The sequence below is a fragment of the Oreochromis aureus genome, linkage group 11, assembly GCF_013358895.1.
Source record: "Oreochromis aureus strain Israel breed Guangdong linkage group 11, ZZ_aureus, whole genome shotgun sequence".
NCBI classification, from domain to species: domain Eukaryota; kingdom Metazoa; phylum Chordata; class Actinopteri; order Cichliformes; family Cichlidae; genus Oreochromis; species Oreochromis aureus.
Window position 1 is genome coordinate 22,205,921 of NC_052952.1, and position 20,495 is coordinate 22,226,415.

Sequence of the window (20,495 nt, forward strand, 5' to 3'; positions counted from 1 at the left end):
CATTTGTCTATAAATTTGTTCCCCTTCTTTTTGAGGTTGTAAAGTTCTCTCAAAGGTATCAGGGGATCTACCAGGCCCATAGCAGCCACCGCCAGTCCATAATGATTGCTGGCCTAGGTTGTTTATTCATTATCAAGAAACATTTATCATTTGTATATGAAGCTCTTGGAGGGGTGGGAGCGTGTGTGGTGCAGTGATCAGCCTAGCAAGAAGGTCCTGGGTTCAAATCTTGATTGAATGTGAGTGTGAATGGTTGTCTGTCTCTATGTGTTAGCCCGTCTACCGTTTGGCACAGGGCAAACACTCCTTTTTCCTTATGACATCTGGGATAGGTTCCAGCCCAACTGCAACCCTAAATTGGATAAGCGGAAGAAAATGGATGGATGCTTCTACTACAAATCTGGAAGCGTTTAGTTCTTTGGACTCTTATCGGGTCTCAATAAATATGTGTCCCTATAGAAAAGGTAAGAAGCTACTGTTCGGCTGTGTATGCAGCAATAGGTTGCATCTGGTGTTGTAGTTTGGACTGTAAGGCTTTGTGTTTTTATGGGCCATCTGTGTCTCACTATCTGCCTGTCCTTTGATTGCCCACAAACTGTGGAGGCGATAGACAAAAAGTCCCACACTCATGGAGACTACTCTTCCCATCAGGCTTAGCTGACCTGGTTTCAGTGCAGAGCGGAGCAGTGTTACTATATCACCACTCTACTCCTGATCTCAGAACGCTGAAATGCTGTGAAAAGCCCGAAACTGAGCCGTAGCAGCATGGACTAACAGGGTTGTTTGTTTTGCAGGCCTGTTGATCCTTCAGTCAGCTGGATCGGCAGCAAACTTGAGTTTGTTTCCACTTTTAGCTACGCTCAGCCATTTCTCAGACTCCCTGTCTCCGAAGCTCTGCGTTTTTCTTCCAGACTGAATCCTCTCTCTCCATCTGGCACAAGAGGAAGTGAGAGACAGTTGGCACTTGCTTGTCCATACTGTATTTGTGGTGCTAAAATGGCATGTTCTGTCTCATCCGTCCTCCTTCCTCTACCTCCCTCACCCTCTCCTGAGAGAAGTAACCCAGATTTCAAAATGAATCGCCGCCTATTCCCCTCAATCTTTCTCCTCTCTCTCTCTCTCTCTCTCCCTCCATATTTCTGTTTTTCTTCCTCTCTCACTCTCTCTCTCTTTCTCTCTCCTTTTCTCTTTCTCTCGTCCTCCTCCTAGTAAAAACAGAATCAATCTTGGAAAGAGAATACCACCTCTCTATCTCGTCCTCCTCCTCACCCTGCCTCTGGGTTAACGGATATATATCACTTCACTTCTCTATATTTGGTTCCTAGAAAGCTTGAGTCTCTCAAAACGCTTGTTGCTTACCCATTTTTCATTTTTACGTTTTTCTTTTCATTTTTTTTTCTTTTTTTTGGGCTGTTTTTCCTCTGCTAGCCACTGCTTTTTCTTCCCCCTGTTCTCTTTTTCCTGAGGTGACCAGCTACAGGTGTGACACCTTAGCCTTTCATTTGAAGTGAGCCAGACAGAGAGGAGGAGGAGAACACGAGGAGAAAGACCTCTTCAGCTCAAAACTTTCCTCCAAAATTGTCCCAAATTCAGGTATTAAGTCTTTATTATCTTTTCCGTGTGAGTCTGTACAACATTTATTTCTTCTTGTCATTATTCTACTCATTACTGAGCCCTGTGCCATTTTTCCTACCGTCCACTTTCACGCCTTTGATTGATTTGCTCCTGCTTCTTTGCTGAGACACAAACATTTCATCACATTTCTTTTATGGTATGGGTTTTCGCTGTGGGCTTATTTATTTATTCATTAAATCTCTGTTGGTGTTTCATTTATCATTTAGTAGCGTGCAACTCTTGCACCACAATCTCTCCAGCTAATATTGCCGTTTTGCACTTTTTCCAGCGCATCTCATTCCCTATAGACATGTACATATTATTCTGGTCCAAACTTTTCTTCAGAAATGGGACTAATTGCTAAAAAAGGCAGGCAGGAAGATGAGGAGAAACCAGGCTCTAATATTGGAGCAGCTGGTGGGGGTGTTGTTGACATGGCAACAGAAGTACAGTTGACATAACGACCAGGGGGTAGGAAGGGAAGGGGGGTAGTCATAGCTGCGAGGGAGATGGATATGTATGGGTAGCATGGGCAGGGAGTATGTGGGACACAGCGAGTTGCACTAATCGTTTAGCGTCTCTTAAGAGACTCCTGTCTCAGTATGTGAATTAACCTCCCTATCTCCTTCATTATATCTCTTCTTTCTCTTTCAATCTCTACCTGCCACTTTCCCTGTGCTCCCTCTTTCTCGCACTTCCGGCCCATTCATCCCTTCTCGATCTTTCTCCTCATCACGTCACTCTTTCACCGCTCCCTACCCTACATCCCATGTGCCATTAATACAACTTCTGACCCATTACACTTTTCATCCATCGTCCTCCTCCCGCTCCTCCTCCTTGTCCTTGCTTCCTCCTCTCCGCCCTCTCCTCTGTTCTGTTCAAGGTCTTCTGCTCAAAGCAAAGCCTTCGTTACTGACACTCATCATCCAATCCCCCTTACCTTTTCATCTTTTCACCGCATCCTCCAGGCATCATGTCTACTCCAGTCTCCCCGTCCCCCTCGCTCTCCCCACTGACACTGGCCTCCCCTACATCTGCAACCTCCCCCGGTGCCTCCCCTCTGCCCTCGCCTCTCTCCCCTCCACCCAGGGTGCCCGTGTTTCAGAGGAAGGGAGCGCTCAAACACAAAAGGATTGTCGAGGTGAAAGACCACCAGTTTACAGCACGCTTCTTCAAACAGCCCACCTTCTGCAGTCACTGCACCGACTTCATATGGTAACACACGCACGCACAGACTCACACACAGCTACACAGAAACCACCCCAACTGTTCAAACACCACCTCCTCAGGCGTCCCACCACTCCACGTAGTGCTGACTTTCACTGCTTTTTTTTTCTTTTCTCTTTCTTTCACCCTTTCCAGCTGCCTGCTGGAGAAACTGCCCACACTGACCTGCTCTGATCACATAACCTCACCTCCACACTGCCGCCCACATAATCCAGGCGTTACTTTACGAACTCACACACGCAGATGCATTGATATATATACTGAAAACACACACACAAACAAAAACTTAATTAGGATATGAACTTTGGCCTGACTGCATTAAAACAGACAGGCACCAACAGTGAAGTAATTATTTTTTAACTTTATTTTTTTAAAGGTGTACTCTGTTTAGTTTCATAAATCTGAAGGACTCATAAGAGATGGACCGAAGAATCTGAGATATCCACAATAATAATGCAGGAGTAGAAAGTCAGACTCAGACTTCAAAAGGGTTAATGTTTCAGACTTCTGCAGTCTCCTCCTGAGAGACAAAACACATCACACGATTGTTTTCACAGACTGAGTAGTATGCTTTTTAACGAGTAAACTAAACCAAGCAGTGAAATTAGCAGTAAAAAGCAGTAAAAATTCTATAATGCAGCTGGTTTGGCACTGATAGAGTTTTACCATGTTTAATATCTGCTGTAATTGCTCCAGATGGTGCTGGACTCTGCATTTAGAGATTTGAGATTAATGTTAGAAAAACTCTGACATTAATCTCAGAAACACCTAAATCCCAAACTGGGATTTGGTGTAAGTAAAAATTTAAGGTTTTAAGTATCTAGAAGTACATATAGGTATTTACAGGTGACTTTAATAACTGAAAGTATAACATTACCTTTTAAAAAAACCCTAATAGTAAAGTAACATACCAGTGCTTATCATCATTTATGACATTCATGCGTGTATACATTAATTTAGAATGAGATTTGACTTATTTATGAACAGACGACACCCTGTGAGCGCGACCACTGAAGACGCAGTAGTCTGTGTTTATCGTTGTGGGTGTAAGTGGCTGTGTGTTTGAACATATGGTGGGAGTGTATGTTGGATGCAGGGCGCTGTACGTGCCAGCAGCCTCTGGGTATCTTTCAGGACATTTCTCCAACTGGCTGCTGTCTTGGCAGTGGTAGCAGCTCTTAGATGAGGTTGAAAACTCTCTTATTTTGCACAAGATGTCAGAGCAGACGCTTTCAATCACGGTGTTAGAGGCCCCGGGGAGATTGTTAGATTAATTAAAGACTAAGGCAAGATTGTTCTAATTTGTAAATGTAAATATCTTGTTTATTAAGTCAAGGTCTTAAAGAGGAGTGGGTTGTACCTGGTTTGGCTCCTTTGGGTAATAACTGAGCTAAACTATCTGAAAATATTAAAAAAGTGAAATTGCTTCGTGTCACAGACCAGTCTTAGCATACTAACAAGGATCATAGCTTTTTTTTTTTTTTTTAATGTTTGTTATGATACTTAAACCTTTTAACATCTACCAAGCTGCTGGTCACCTGCTTACTGTTAGGGTCAGATGGTATATACTAAACATGTGGATTATTTAAAGAAACATTGCATATATAGTGTCATTTTGGTCCTTTAAAAAAAAAAAAAAAAATGTTAATCTTTTACAAGCTTTTCCACTTATGTGTGCCAAATGGGCCAAAAAAAAAAAACCCGCCTATAAATAGACTGGATGCTAACCTAATCCTTATCCTAACCAGAACACCTGGTGGATGCTAGGAGGCTGAAGACAAATCCAACAGCAGCTAATTGTGATTTGGCATAGATGGAGATCAGATTTGCTGGTCATAACTTCACCATCAAGTGTCTCAATAAGCCATAATAGTGAGCCACGTTAGAATGGTCTGAAATTAAAGCATCCGTATTGTCAAGGTAGAGACAAGTCTCCAGTGTGTCACAGAGCTAACACCAGGACACACAATTTCATGCTCACATTAGCATCTGGAGCCAAATTAGAATCACCGGTTAACCTAACATGCATGTCTTTGGGCTGTGGGAGGAAGCCAGCAAACTTGGAAAGAATCCACACAGGCACATGCATCCTCACAGAAAGGCCCCAGCCAGTCATCGGGTTCAATCTCGGGCACTTCTTGCTGTGAGATAACAGTGCTAACCACTGCACCGCTGTGCCACCAACTGCAGCATCCATCCATCTAGTTATCCAATAAGGGATTGCAGTTGGGCTGGAGCCTATCCAAGCTGTCATAGGGCGGGAGTTGGGGGGTTACACCCTGGACAGCTCGCCAATCTATTGCCGGGCTCACACAGAGAGGCAGACAACCATTCACGCTCACAGTCACACCTATGGCCAATTTAGAATTACCAGTTAACACCTAACAAGCATGTCTTTGGACTGTGCCAGAGTACCCAAAGGGAACCCATGCGAGCACGGGGAGAACATGCAAACTCCACCCAGAAAGGCCCCAGCCGGCTGATGGATTCGAATCCAGGACCTGCTCGTTGTGAGGGGACAGTGCTAATTACCGCCAAAGAGAGTCACAGATTCTTTATCTGCAGCAGCAAAATGGAATTTAGCCATAATTCATTTGGTTATGTGTTTGTTCTATTTTCACATCATTAATTCAAAATGCAGTTATCCCCTACATTAAATTCTCTGTGATATCTGGCCAGAAAGCAGCTCTGTGAATCCTCATCATATCTGGTTCTCTAATGCTCTCTGCTGGTCAAAAAGCAGAACTGGTCGGATATGTTTGGTGCTGCAGACACGGACTTCTGTTGAATGCCGATCAAGGATCAGATTACCCTTAGCAACCCTTTCTTTAATTATTACTAGGCCAGATGGTGAACTGATTGTAGATCAGTGATTATGGTCAGTTTCCTATGAACCCCTGAGCCTCTCCGGTATGACTGTAGAGGAGCTGTCGAGGTCTCTCGTTTGCCTGCCTTTCTAAGCTTTCTAATGAAAACTTGATCCACAACAGGCAAGCTGCTGAGTGGACTGTTTAGTCAATCAATGACTTAATTATTCAATTAAAGCTTTAAGGAGACCATGGAAGCTAGCCAACATTGCAGAAGGATTGTATTGGTGTTTGACCAGGTCAGCGGTGAGGCTTTGAAAGGAAAAGCACTCAAACTTCACACATAATGACTTAGTGTATCAAGTTGTTGGTGTTTTTTGTCTTTTTATGAGACAGTTTGTTCTCTACTAGAGTCTGCATTCCTGTCTTTATACACCGCAGAGTAATGCAATAGCAATATTTCATTCTCCAAAGCTAAATATTTCACCTTAAGGAGGACTGCAGAAAATTGTTTTTGTATCTTAATCCATGTGTCTTTTTCACACAGGGGCATTGGGAAACAGGGATTCCAATGTCAAGGTAGAGATAAACCTAGCGTTATTGCCTTTCCTAGCAGTGTTTAATCTTCTCTGATGTATTTTTTGTCCTGCAAAACAGATTAATTCTGAGATGTTTGCTTTCTCTAGTTTGCAGTTTCGTGGTCCACAAAAGATGTCACGAGTTTGTGACCTTCACGTGCCCCGGCTCTGTGACCGCCCCCAGACCAGATGTGAGCAGATGTGTCTTTTCCCTTCTTATTTTGAGTTTTTGTGAAGATTTGCATCGTCATCATCATTTTTCAACATCCTTTGATGACAGTAGCACGTGTGCGTGAGTCAGCCATCAGTCCATGCATCTTTCGCATCACGCAGCCTGTTCCCATCCATGACGTTTGCACTCATGTCATGCAATCCTACAAGGCATCTGAAATGCTGGGACTGGGAGATAGGGTGTGGGGGAGACAAAGGGGGACGGCAGGATGGACTGATAAGAGTGAGAATTAGAGGGGGGAGAAAGAGAGCGAGAGCCACAGACTGCTCAGTCTTCTTCTGTGTGGCATTTTGAGGATTTCAGGGAGATTTGTCTTTCACTCACAATTTTATTCTACCAGCTAAATAAACTGCCTGAGAATTGAGGTCAATGAGAAAATGTGTGTAACTGTGTGTGTGTGTGTGTGTGTGTGTGTGTGTGCGTGTGTGTGAGATTGAAAATGGATGAGACAGTGAAAGAACACACAGAGGGAAAGAGAAGAAACAGGGTGATAGTGTTTTTAAATAGCGACTCAGTGCGACAAGGGAGGGAAAACAGTTTGGGAGAAGGTGGTGTATGAAGCGTGGCGGTGGGGTGGTCTGATGAGCTGAAGAGAGATAAAAATGATTCATCCCTCTGTGCACAGTATATACACGCTAACACACACGCAGCCTTGCAGACACACTGTGTGTCCTCTCCGAGTGGAAAGATCTAATTGGCTTGTCCACGAATGCCCCACTCATCTTCTCTCCGCTAATCACGCTCTGCACGTGTGTGTGTGTGTGTGTGTGTGTGTGTGTGTGTGTGTGTGTGTGTGTGTGTTCACAGCCTCTTCCACGGTCATCGTATGTATGTGTGTGCGAGAGAGACGGAGTTCTCAGTGCAGATTGTTTTTCTGTTTTATTTCAGGACCTGAAGAGTCGACACACATTTAAGGTCCACACGTACTCCAGCCCTACATTTTGTGACCACTGTGGCTCGTTGCTGTATGGCCTCATACACCAGGGCATGAAATGTACCAGTGAGTTTCACTCCACTCTATGACATACATAAATCTACGTGCTTCGTGCCTTTATTAGCTATTATGCTCAGATGAATATCACTTCACATATGCACATTGCTGAAACTCACATCTGGAGAAGAGTGTTCCAGCTATTATTATCATTATTCTTTTTTTCTTTTCTTTTTTTTTGGCTAAGATAAAGGAATAGTTAGTCACTTTGGAAAAAGTGCTTGTTCACTTTCTTCCTGAGAATTAGATGAAGAGTTTGGAAACCAGTGGAGACTCCAGGAGGCTGCTATACCCCGTGAAGAAAGTCTGGCACATACCAACCAATAATTTCAGAACTTGGCATTTCTGAACTTGCTCACATAAATATTCTTGTCTTTTGAAAGAGCTATGCTAGTGAGGCCCACAACCACTATTCCTCATCTCATCTTTTTAATTGTTATGCTTAATAAAGCTAGCGCGCTAGTGGATTTAGACTGATTACAGCTAATTACTCCGCACGTATCCAGCGCATGTCTGTGTTCACACTCTTTTGTGCATCTTTGTGTGGTGAGGTTGTGACATGAACGTCCATCGGCGATGCGAGACCAGCGTCCCCAGTTTGTGTGGCCAGGATCACACAGAGAAGAGAGGGAGAATCCATCTGACCATCAGAGGAGAAAAGGAGGACGTCTATGTCACAGGTGGGAGGACCCGCTGGGTTCAACCAATTTAAACAAAAAGCAGGCCTCTGCAGGAAATGTAAGGTTTCTCTTCTTTCCTTTTATTGTTTCACTGCTGTTTCAGTGCGGGAGGCTCGTAACTTGATGCCCATGGACCCAAATGGCTTGTCAGACCCGTATGTTAAACTGAAATTGATTCCAGACCCAAAGAGCCACAGCAAACAGAAGACTAAGACCATCCGCTCAACACTCAATCCCGTCTGGAATGAGAGCTTCACCTTGTGAGTCCTTGCAAACTTTAGGGTGGAAAATTTACAGGGTTCTGCCACAAAAGTTGCTATATGTAAAATCGGATTACTCAGTGGCGTTAACCTTTACTTTCTTATAGGTGCATCTTTGATATCCAGGTGAAATAAGACATTTCAGAAAAGGTCACAGTGAAAAGGGATGATTTCGTGCTATGCTTTGTGTTTCATCATGTATCAAATTGTCACAAGTGTGTGTTTGACTCCTCAGCTCCGTGCGTGGTCACCAGTGGGACAGGCGTCTGTCTGTGGAGGTATGGGACTGGGACCGGACGTCTAGGAACGATTTCATGGGAGCGCTGTCGTTTGGCGTGAGTGAGATCTTCAGGCGTCCAATCAGTGGTTGGTTCAAACTGCTGGCCCAAGATGAGGGAGAGTACTACAACATTCCTGTGCCAGACCCGGACCTGCAGGTAGGCAGCAGGCTGCTTTATATGGACATAAAGCCATCAGATGGGCTCAAGGTGAACAAAAAGCAAGTGACGGGATATTTATACCTGTATTCACCAGGAAGTGGAGCAACCCTTTATTTTGCGCCATGCCTTTGACCATTCATCCTTAGACCTTGGCATAGCTTTTATCAGCTTATAATTACCTACATCTAACAAACAGCAGCTGCCACAGCTCATACTGGGTCAGCGTCTGTCCTGCTGAACTATCCCGTTTCCTACAGTTCTATCTAAGGAAGAAAAAAAACTTGGAAGATTAATGCCGGTGTTATTGCTAAATAATTAGATAATAAATTATACTGAGTGCCCTTTCTTCTCCGTTGCACTCTGCATCCACCAGGGTGCAGAATTGTGCTGCCTGACTGCAGTCCAAAACTGGGGGGTAGGAGGGAGTTTGGTTTGTCTTGGGTTCCTGTTTTATGGATCTGTGTGTGTGTCATTTATCTCTCGAACATCCCATTTTGTTTCTCCAGGAGCCTCAGCCAGATGCTACTACACCTTCTTTGCCTCAAGCGATGCCTTCCCCGCTGTCTGAACCATTTCCCGTGGCCCTGTCCCCGACCCTCGTCCCCTCCTGTCCCCCTGGCCACACTCCGGGCCCTGGCAAAGTTAAAATGGGCATCCACGATTTCAACTTCCTCATGGTTCTTGGAAAAGGCAGCTTTGGCAAGGTAAACGAAATGCCATCTTTTCTTTTGTACACACAATCATCACCTCTTATCCAGCCACTGTGAATGATATCAAAGAGGCCATTCATGCTGGAAACAACAAAGATTATTCCTGGCTTTAAATCATTTCTTCTATCGATGGACTTGACCTTCAAGTGGCATTTCATGCAGCAGCTCCCAGGCACAGGAAACCTGAATATCTTTGAAAAAATAATAAATGACCCTTTCTTACGAACATACTCACTGTCTCTACTTCTGCTGCCAAATGATTCATTTAACCCTTTGCTTCTTTTGTGTTGTCAGCAGTCGTGAGCTTCCCACATGCCGCACAGGCAGTCATCCTGGAGGTGTTCATTTCAAGGGAGCCTTTGCTCTCCATTTTCTCTTTAATTCCCCAGTAGATGAGACATAATGAAGAGAGAGGAGTTTTGAGTCCTTCTTCCTCTTCTGAAATCCCCCTGTGCCGTTTCATAACTGTCAGAGGAGAGTCTACAGAGGACAGGAGAAATAGACTCGACTTACGTAAGACGTGAGAAGAGAGAAAAAAAAACGACCCAAGAAAGGAGAGACAGACCCCGGGGCTGCTGAGTGAGGGAAAGTGAGAAGGAGACAGACAGAGATAGAGGGAAGAGAGAAGGATTACTGTGCTGCAGAAAGTGACAAAATGACCAAAAAGGAAATGGGATAACAAGAGCGGCAAATAGAAAAAGTACGTGCTACTAAGATTTGTAATATTCTGCAGGGTGAGGAGTCCTATTTTTATGTGAGTTGGTTTAAAACCACGAGGCAGAGCAGGAGACACGATCACAGATGGTAGGATTTCTCCTGCTGACTGGCAGTTCATCAATAGCACTGCACACACACACACACACAGGGAGTCATCTTAGCGTAGTCGCACAGTTTTATATATTTTTTTAAAAAACGGTGTAATTTTCAGTGCTATTCACCTCCATTTGAAAGTAAAATGAGATCCTTAATTTCCACTCGCCTCTATTACAGCTCAGCACTGAGGGCTGATCATTTCTAACAGTGTTGTTGTCAGCGTTTTCCATATTTATTGACTGTATTTATCTCAGTGAAACCTGGATCACGTGGCACTCATTGTGGAAAATTATAGCATCATTAGCACTCAAAGCTACCCACGAGCAGCCAGTTTAATAGGGGTGAGAAAATGTGTTTTTAATGTCTGATTAAAACACGAGAGCAAGCTTTTGGGGCTTTTCCTGTCCACTCGAGACATTAATGTCTTGAAACCCTCAGGCCTGTTTCAACTTTAATTAAACTTTACATTGAGTTATTTCATCATACATGTACATTACCAAACTTGCTGTTATCCATTCTGTAGTTATAACTTTTTCTTTTCCTCTTGCACTATATATGCCTTTTATTCATTTTACACGGGCGCTCGAACACTGGAGCGCACTGGTTTATTTAAACAGTGGAACTAGTTTTCTCCTGCAACCAGTGCACCTCATCACTGCTAACACAATAACCTAAAAAACACTCAGACCTGACTGCAGTACAGCACATCACACGCATGGCTGTCTTTGGAGCGAGAAGAGTTGCATTGGGGATTTTTTTTGAGTCTGGGAGCACTTTTCTGTCAAAGCTATAATAATTTTTTTTTAAGCTGCTCCTGGTTTGCTGTTGCTGGGTTATCCATTCAGAAATGTTCAAAGGTGACTTTGGAATTTAGGGGAAATTGTGTTTTCTCAACTCTCTAACATTTAAACCAGAAAGTCAGTCCTGTGTTTTCTGTAAACATTTTCTTTATTTATGGGTTTTGAAGACATACGGTAGCTGCTTTACAGACTTTTGGGATTCACGCTTGTCTCCTTGTTGCTTCAGAAACTTTCTCTTCTCTTCCCGCTCCTGCACAGGTGCTGCTGGCAGAGGAGCGAGGCAGCGAGCGTCTGTTTGCCATAAAAGTGCTGAAGAAAGACGTTCTCTTCCAGGACGAGGACACGGAGAGCGCTCTAGTAGAGAGGAGGGTTCTGGCACTCCCTTCTCGTCCTCACTTCCTCACGTCCCTCTACTGCGCCTTCCAGACTGAGGTGTGTGGGTATCTGGGTTCCCAAATGAACTGTCTAAATTTCATTAAATTGGCCATAAAGCTGCCTGACATTTTGGCTGCATCGTCCTCCCAGGAGTTGCTTCGGTCCAGGTTGGGCGAATTCCGATTAATAAATGAAATAATTAGCTTGCTTTCTTTAACAAGGTCCTCGGTCCTGAAGGAGGTGTTTTAACAGATTGCTTTTTAATTTGGACAAGAGGTGATTATGCATGAGGAGCTTGCACGTGTGTGTGTGTTTTTGCTTCTGCAGGACCGACTGTATTACGTGATGGAATATGTCAACGGAGGAGACCTGATGTTTCACATTCAGATAGTTGGGAAGTTCAAAGAGCCTCACGCAGCGTATGTAGTCAAAAAGCTCCTTTAATCACCGTCCTTATCTACACAAAGTCTCATTTCCTGCCTTTTTATTCTGTGCTCTCTTACATACACACTCGTCTCTTAGCTTTGTTCATTATACCTGGTGACTCATAAAAAGTCATCAACTCAAGTGCCAGCCCTTTTCTCTTCCCCGACTTTCTCCTCCCACTAATCTTATCGTATCATCTACATTTTCCCTCCCCCTGGCTGTTCTTCTAATCAATAATCTTTGATCAATCATCTAAAACTAATTTTTGCCCTGTTGCTCATTTCCATCTCTCTTTCTTCATTTTCCTGCCTTTCATCTCTTTGGTTGCTTCTCCCTTTCATCACCCTCTCCAGCGCCATTCCCTCTCTCCTAACCTCTTGTCATCATCCTCTTTTGAATTAGCTGATTCTCTGTCCCTCCTTCTCCTCCTCCTCTCTCCCTCCAGGTTTTATGCAGCAGAGATAGCAGTCGGCCTCTTCTTCCTCCACAGCAAAGGCATCATCTACAGGTAAAGAAGTGGGCTGCTTCATAACGTGGCCTGGTTTGCCCGTGTTCACTTCAGTCTGCTTTCGGCACAGACACGACACAGATTTATCATGTCTCTTGTAGCTAATGACTGTTATAAAGATGGTATCTATCAAAATGATTCATACCTGTGTGGCGTTTCTCCCCTCTCAGGGATCTAAAGCTGGATAATGTGCTGCTCGACAGCGAGGGCCACATAAAGATAGCAGACTTTGGGATGTGCAGGGAGGGCATGTTCGAGGGCGACACCACACGTACTTTCTGCGGCACTCCTGACTACATCGCCCCTGAGGTACCGTGACCGCTGCCCTCACGCCATGGTCCACAGTCACTCCTGATATTTCCCTCATTTGTTCCTTATTTTCCCTCATTTTCCCTCATTTCACCCCTCTTAGATTGCTTGACCTGTTCTGCATCGCCGCGAGACGCCGAGTTGCTTCGCTGCAGCTCCCCCTCGTCTCCTCTGTCCTCTCTGACCTTGTCAGCAGTTTTTGAATAATTAACTTCACATGATTCAGTTAGCAGTGGTGTGTGATTGTACTGTGAGAGTGTTGCATAGAAGTCACTACTGTCCTTCAGAGACATTGTTTTACGAGCATAGCGCCGCTTTCTCACAGCCGCTGACAGGCTTAACTTGCATGTAAAGTCTTTATTTAAAAATAGTTAAACAAACCACTACAATGGATAGCTTGCCCTTGCTCATACCCGGCATTTATACAGTTTGCCAACTTTACTTTTTAGTACATTTCCAGAAAATGTAGTGGGGTTTATTTCATATTATTATGGGGTTTCAGCAGTCTCCATTTGTAAAATTAAGTAGGTTTTTATTTAAAGTTATGGTTAATGAGTTGACGGAAGCAAACAAAGAAGTGTTTGTGTTGAGCTGCGGTGGAGCACTTAAAAAATTATTCTTTGCCCTCATAAACATGAAACATGAAAGGTTAGTCAAGTAATGAATAATTAAGGAAAATATCCTTGGTATAAAATGAGCGTATACCAATAAAATACATTTCTTTTGACCAGATTCCATAAAAGTTAATGTTCCACATTGTACCTATGTAATAAAATTACATGGAGAATTTACATGTAATCACATTACTTCAAGTCAGCAGTTTATTTTTGTGAATGATAGGAAAAGGGTGGCAAAAAGCTCACAGCCTTGCTCGGCTATTATCTGTATTTTTTTTTTAAGTAGAAAAATCAGTTTCATCGGTCAGTATAAATTTGTAACAAAGAAATCCTGTTTCAGTCTTCATGTGCGCCACTGTCTGTGGTTGAAGACAGAGCTGAAATTGTGTGAACATAATGAGATGAAGCACCAAAAGACTAAAAGGGATGTCACTAATGTCAGTGCAAATATCAGCCGTAGTGAAATAATGAAAAAGTGAAGGTGGTTTTGCTTGACATTCTTTTGATATGCAAACCATAACTGTCTGCCTGTATAATGTTTACCTTACAAATTGTTGGAAATGCGTATGTGCGCCTTACCGCGTGAAGTGATCTTAAACAATTTACTTCAGAGAAGGCATGAAGGCGCATCTCGGTCGGTGGACTCGTAGCTGAGTGATACGGGGGGGGGGAATGCGACTGTTGTGTGCGTCTTTGATATTGTAAACCTTGCTGTGGAACCCCTGGGTATTGACTCTCTTATGTAAACACCCATTGATTCTCCTGTGTCTGCCATTTTGGAAGAGTTGCAATATATTTCCCCAGAGGCTGGGGATTGTTCCCTCGTGCCCCTCTGCACAGCACACCACCACCTCCCCCTCCTGGCACCCACACACACACATACGCACACACGTATCGGGGAAACAAACAAACAAACACACAAGCTTGTTGAACACAAGTGCAAATCCAAATCCGTGTGTTGATTATTTCTGAGCTCATTCACACATGAACCCTCCCTTACGCCGCACTTTATCCTTTCGCTTCTCTCTGTTTTTCACCCCTGCTGTTTCTTGTAGCTGCATATCATCCAAGCAGCCAGCTGCCTCACTCTTCCTATCGCTGCATTGCCATTCTTCCCCATTTATATCTTCTCATACATTCTCCATGCTTTTCCCTCCAGATTGTGGCCTATCAGCCCTATAATAAAGCAGTGGACTGGTGGTCTTATGGAGTGCTGCTGTATGAAATGCTGGCAGGACAGGTAACACTCAGCTTAATCCTAACAATAGCGTGCACAGACACTTTAAGCCCCCAGTACTCGTCCTTTGTAATCACTTCAAAAGACTTTCAAAGAACTTTAATTTCATTATATTCGTTATCAATTTGCCCACAGGTCTGTGCTTAAACTCTTCCGCTCTCTCCCTCACTCTCTTTTCCTTTAAGCCGCCATTTGATGGCATTGACGAGGAGGAGCTGTTTCAGTCCATCATGGAGCAGAGCGTCTCATACCCAAAAAGTCTCTCTCGGGAGGCTGTAGCTATCTGCAAGGGAGTAAGTTCAATCCTCGTTTCTCATATTAACTTTTAACGCACGGGCAATTAAGATAAAAGTTCATGTACTGTGAATCAGGAAATGAAATAACTCTTTACTCGTGCACGTAAAAAAAAAGAAAGAAAGATTGTATTCGGTCGCCTAAAGGAATAGTTCAGCATTTTAGGAACTATGTTAATTTGCTTTTTTACAAAGAGCTGGACTGACACCACTTTTACAGCTGTCTGTCAGATTTCAGGCTGGAGGCAACCAACTTTACTCTTCAGCGCAAAACTTTTTATTTTTACACTACAGTGTTTTTATTCACGTTTTGGGCAGTTGAGTTTTATTACTCACAAATAGTGAGTAATAACTGTTTTTTTTTTCATTGTTTCCGGTTGTTTATGCAAAGCTAAGTGGCTGCTGGCTGTAGCTTCATAATTGGTGTACAGACAGCAGAATCTTAATGATCTTCGTCTCTCTGCAAAAAGCAAACAAGCATAATTCCCCAAAAATTTCAAGGTTTTTCAAAGTGATAGCGCAATAAAAATGCATTCGTTGGCAAGACAACAAAGGAATTGGATTACAGTACGTGATTCCAAAATAAAGCAAAGCTTATCGTGCACACCGACTGCTCTAACCGAGGCAGATCATAAACAGAAGTCATTTATCGTATCACATTATTATCCCAGCCTAGACGCTTTTTCTCACATTTCTCCCCTCATTTCCTCCTCTCTTGACTCAGCTCCTGACAAAGCACCCGGCCAAGCGCCTGGGTGGAGGAGAAGATGCAGAGAGGGAGATCAGGGAGCATCCGTTCTTCCGCTGGATTGACTGGGACCGTCTGGAGAGACTGGAAATCCCGCCACCTTTCAAACCCAGAACTGTCAGTTCAGTTAAACAGATAAACCACATGTTCCTTCTTTCTTCCTCCTCCTCCTCTCTTTCTTCTCTTCTCTGCCTCTCTGAGGACACTTTTAGGGAATTGGAGCTGTCACTTTCTTCCATCTGTCTCCTTTTTCTCTGACTCCCACATTGTCCCTCGTTTCCCTGCATGTTTCCTCCACATTTGCCTTGGCCTTTTCATTCCCTCTTCTTCTCTCTGTCTCTCCCTCCCTCCCCTTCGCACCCCCTCTATTTCCTCTCATTTATCACCTCTTCGGGTTCTTAGATGGGCTTTAAGAGCTCAGGAACAGACAGTTCAGTCATAACAGACAAGACCTTCTGACCTTGGGGTCTTGCCTACTCCTCCCATATGCAAATGTATGTCATCATTAGCCTGCCACTTGCCAAAGTGCCGGTGCGCTGGCCGTTTGTGAGGTGTGCCTTGAGTGAGCCGAGTATGCTCAGGGGTTAGAGGCCAGGCCCATTAGCCAAATGAGATTCATATCATTCGGCAGAATGGCTGTCATATGCTGTTAGGCAGCTGGGGAGGATATGTGATCAGCTTTCTTCCTGTGTGCTTCTGTAGTGAGATAAAAGGAGGTCTCAGTGAGGAAAAAACATGGGGGTGGATTCTTTTTATAGTTTAACACTTTTAATAAACTATTTTTGTTCAGGGGGGGATTTTGTAAAGTTTATTGTGGATGCAATATCATGCATGCATGAAGATGTGTCCTAATCTCAGTCTTGTGTGTACATGCCTTCTCTTCTTCTTCATCGCCAGGGTGGGAAAAAAGGTGAGAACTTTGACAAGTTCTTCACAGCTGCTCAAACGGCGCTCACCCCCTCGGACCCGGATATACTCGCAGCCATGAACCAGGAAGACTTCGAAGGCTTCTCCTTCATCAACCCAGACTTTGCTCCGTCACCGCTCACCGCTGTTTGAAAACGGCTCCCAAATCTGCTCCAGCAGCCATTCCAAGTCTAGCCAGATGATCCTGTTATCCTTCCGATTGTAGTTTTATAGCAGAGAATTTGAACTTGAGAGCTAGCAGCGAGTATTACACCTCTCATAACCAAATTCAGACGTTTACATGAAAATGCCAAGACACCTCGATTTTCCGGGCACTCTCTTTGATGCATGTCTATTAACTCACTCGTCACAGAATGTGTATCAACACTGCAAACATAGTCAGTACTATGGACTGCCATCTTAGACTTTTTTTTATAAGACTTAACTTGATCTAAAGGTACTGTAGTATGAACATGAGAAAAGTAATCTCTATGCATGCAGATAGTTTTTATAGTACTAGACTATCCAAGGCAGATACTTTACTTTCCTTTCCTTTAAGTAAAGTAGTCATATGTTGTGCGCACGTGTAATTTACCAGTTATATTTCACCAGTCGGGGTTTCACTCATGCAGCTACACAGACCACACAGTATGTAAAAGCAGGACATCTCACCATTTTGATGCCAATTCCACCTTAGCATTGCAAGTACTCAGCATCAACAGCACTTAAATGTGTCTTTCTGACTACCTACAGTATCTCACTCTGGTTATTTTTGTGCTCTCTATTTTGGATAAATGACACGTTGACTATGAAGCAAATTGAGCGGGTAGCCACTTTTAGGTATTTATTTATTTTATAAGAGAGGCGTCCCGTGGAAGCGTTTAGTCAGACTCCTCTGACCTGGCTCGACCTCTCGGTTTAACGTCACACCGGTGACTTCAGATGACCCACTGAGATGTTTAAACAATGCAGTTAGCACAATGTGACAGTTAGAGTGGACCACAGCTCTGCTCCACCCACCCAGGCTCACACTGTGTGGTGTGTAATGTCACTGGAAGGGAGTCCTCACTTGACATTCACAGTTTATCTGCATTATTATTATTTTTTTATTCTTGAGCACGCTATGGAATATGGCCTATCTGCACTGCAACTACAGATATCCTATTACTCCAAGTAAACATTACAGTTTTATCAATAAAAGCCTCTTTTTAATGTCTTTCCCAGACGAGAGGCTTGTTAGCTTGCGCAGGTACATATACTTATGATTTTAATGGTGTATGCCGTAAAGCTTTTTGCTGCGTAATGATGTGCTCACAGTATTGATTAGGAGTAATTAAAAGTGAGGCTCACTGGGACTGTTCAATACATGGAAAAATAACAGCAGTGCTGTCATTAAGCCCTATCTGAACAGAGCAGGTGGCTGCAAACTTACTGTGCAAAAATCTCATCCCCGTGCTCTTATCTAATGAACCAGCTGGTCATTTCACACATAAATATGATTTATTTCTTTGATTCTTTTTTTCATGTACAGTTTTGCTTTACATCTGTTTGCCTGTTATTGTAGATCCGATTGAGCTGAAGTCAGATGTCACTGCACACAATCCCTCAGTACGATAATTACAATAGATGATGATCAATAGTGCAATAGATCATTGATAGGTCATGTATCTGATAGTTTTTGTTTTTATGTGCTGGAAAAAGAAAAAGAAAATAAAGTTGATGGGAAAAAAATGATGAAACAGCACCAGTGAAGTGTCTCTTTCTGTGATGGCGTGCGAAGCTGCTGACAAACAAACACGCACGGCCTCTCGCTTTGTCTTCACCACGAGCCTGCCTCCCTGTCACGCTCCCTCCACCCCCCTCCTCCCCGCACTTTCACACATACTCACGCTCAAAAGTGCAATCCCTGGCATGTGAACACACTCACGCACGGAGAAGATGCTGACCCCTCTGTTCAGTGGGCTACTGTTGCTGTTGAACCAGCAAAAACACCTCTCAGGCATCTCTCTCCGGTGCCCTCCTCCTCTGAAGCAGCCCCCATCCACCCCGCCCACCCCCCGGCCCCTCCAGCATCACCATGATGGGACTAATATCCCTGTGGAGATCTGAGTTATAACAAGTTGACCTTCACATTAAAATCTCATCAACTTCCCATCTCCCTGTCTACTTCCCTCCCTTCTCTATCTGCCCTTCATCTCTGTTCCTCTCTGTTTGTCTTTTCTGTCAGTTCTGCACTGTAAATGCTTTACTGCATCTTTTTACGTCATTCTTCATAAATCACCTGTCCAAATTTATTGTGTTGCTTGTATCGCTTTGAAATACTCCTGTTATTGGCTGTTGATATGTGTAGCTTGTCTTCTCCCGGCCTCTACATCAGTATTATGATCTGATTTACACTTATATAGTAATTTCTATCCTGATGGTGTTCAGGCAGTGGACATGTAGGATTATAATTTTTAGTGGAATATATCATATAAAAGCATATTTTAATGAAAAAAAAATTACTGATCTTTGTGTTGATTTATTTCTTTATTTTAAAAAAGCCATACTTCATACTTGCTTACATTAAAGTGACTTTAATCTGAATATATCTGAGATAGCTATGTTTGTAATGACAGATAAACCTTCTTAATTAGTCTGGAATATGTTTCTAATCTGCAGTGCAGTCCTGAAGAGTGTCAAACAGAAAATAAAGCACGTAATGACACTTTTCCTCATCAGCCTGTTTCTTTTACATCTAAAGCTGATTCTTAACTTCCATCACAATCTTTTCTCCAGCCCTGACAGCATCAGCCTTGGTGTAGCTGAACCACCAGCGTTCAGTGGTTGGAGTTGTATGTGCAGTCCATCATTCACTGTCACTCTGACACGATATCATCCCCCTCCTTCGCCACTGCCTCCTCTGCTTCTATCTCTATCCTTCGTGGCTCCTATCGCGCCTCAGTCTCTTATTCTCGCCCCCCTTAATCTCTCACTCTCGTTCTCGCTCGTGCCCTGAGGTCAGAGTGTGCTGTAGACTATTGATATCGTTGCTAAAAATATAGGAATCCTCCACCAGCCAGCTAAAAATAGAGTAAGGGACACAGACCACAGGAGACAAAGAAGGAGGGGACAGGAGGAGAAAGGGAAGGAGAGGTTACTACATGTTTTTCTGATATTCATCAGTACTGTGGAGTTGAATGAAAGTCCTTGTTCAGTCATTAGTTATCTACTGTGCAATACTGAGGGTACATAATCTATTGTTTGTGTTTATTTTCAAGACTCCACACAGCAAATGTGTGAAATTTGGAGTTTTTCACCCTTTCCATTTCAAAAGATACTCACTACCGAGTCCTCAACTTTTTTCATTCAGCTTCTCTTGGCTGGAAAATTTATATTTATTATATAATTATATATAATATTGTATATTACTGTTCATCATGTGAGGAAATTATTGCCAAGTTTACCACATGGACATTATTTATTCCCTTAAAATCATTTTAAAAGATGTGACATCAAGTAATTTATACAAACTGTGTGCCTATGGCAGCTTCTGTGAAGGTTGCTGGGACAGTTTCAAAGAGTTTTACAGAGTGAGGCATAAAAGCAAAACTGTATTCAAATTTTAAAAAAAATACATAAATTATTTTCTTTAAATGTGACAACACCAGAAAAATAGATGTTAAAAAGGATGAGTGAGTATTACTATACAACAGTTTATACAGTGAAGTGCGATATTGCGGTTTGACATCACTCCACTCCACCTCTCTCTCTCACACACACATACTCACATATACTCTCTCTCTTTCTCTCTCACTCTCTCTCCCTCCGACACTTTTACCCCCCTGCTCCCGCTACAGTATGTCTCTTTGGTAGCCAAAGTAGCTTCCTGAACCGATCCACCGCAGTGCCTGGGACAGACGGAGTGAAAGAGAGAGTGAGGAA

At 43.2% G+C, this 20,495-nt stretch overlaps 1 protein-coding gene across 1 annotated transcript; it reads left to right on the forward strand.

The window, feature by feature from the left end:
* Window positions 1-329: 329 nt before the first annotated feature.
* prkcg (protein kinase C, gamma) lies at window positions 330-18,532 on the forward strand. The gene is made up of 17 exons (XM_031744358.2): window positions 330-1,593; window positions 2,583-2,829; window positions 6,196-6,227; window positions 6,335-6,417; window positions 7,347-7,458; window positions 8,001-8,129; window positions 8,233-8,389; window positions 8,625-8,826; window positions 9,336-9,533; window positions 11,411-11,584; window positions 11,855-11,946; window positions 12,399-12,461; window positions 12,632-12,770; window positions 14,547-14,627; window positions 14,810-14,917; window positions 15,642-15,782; window positions 16,563-18,532. The coding sequence occupies exons 2-17, from the start codon at window positions 2,588-2,590 to the stop codon at window positions 16,722-16,724; spliced, it is 2,115 nt and encodes a 704-aa protein (XP_031600218.1). The 5' UTR covers window positions 330-1,593; window positions 2,583-2,587; the 3' UTR covers window positions 16,725-18,532.
* The last annotated feature ends 1,963 nt before the right edge of the window (window positions 18,533-20,495 follow it).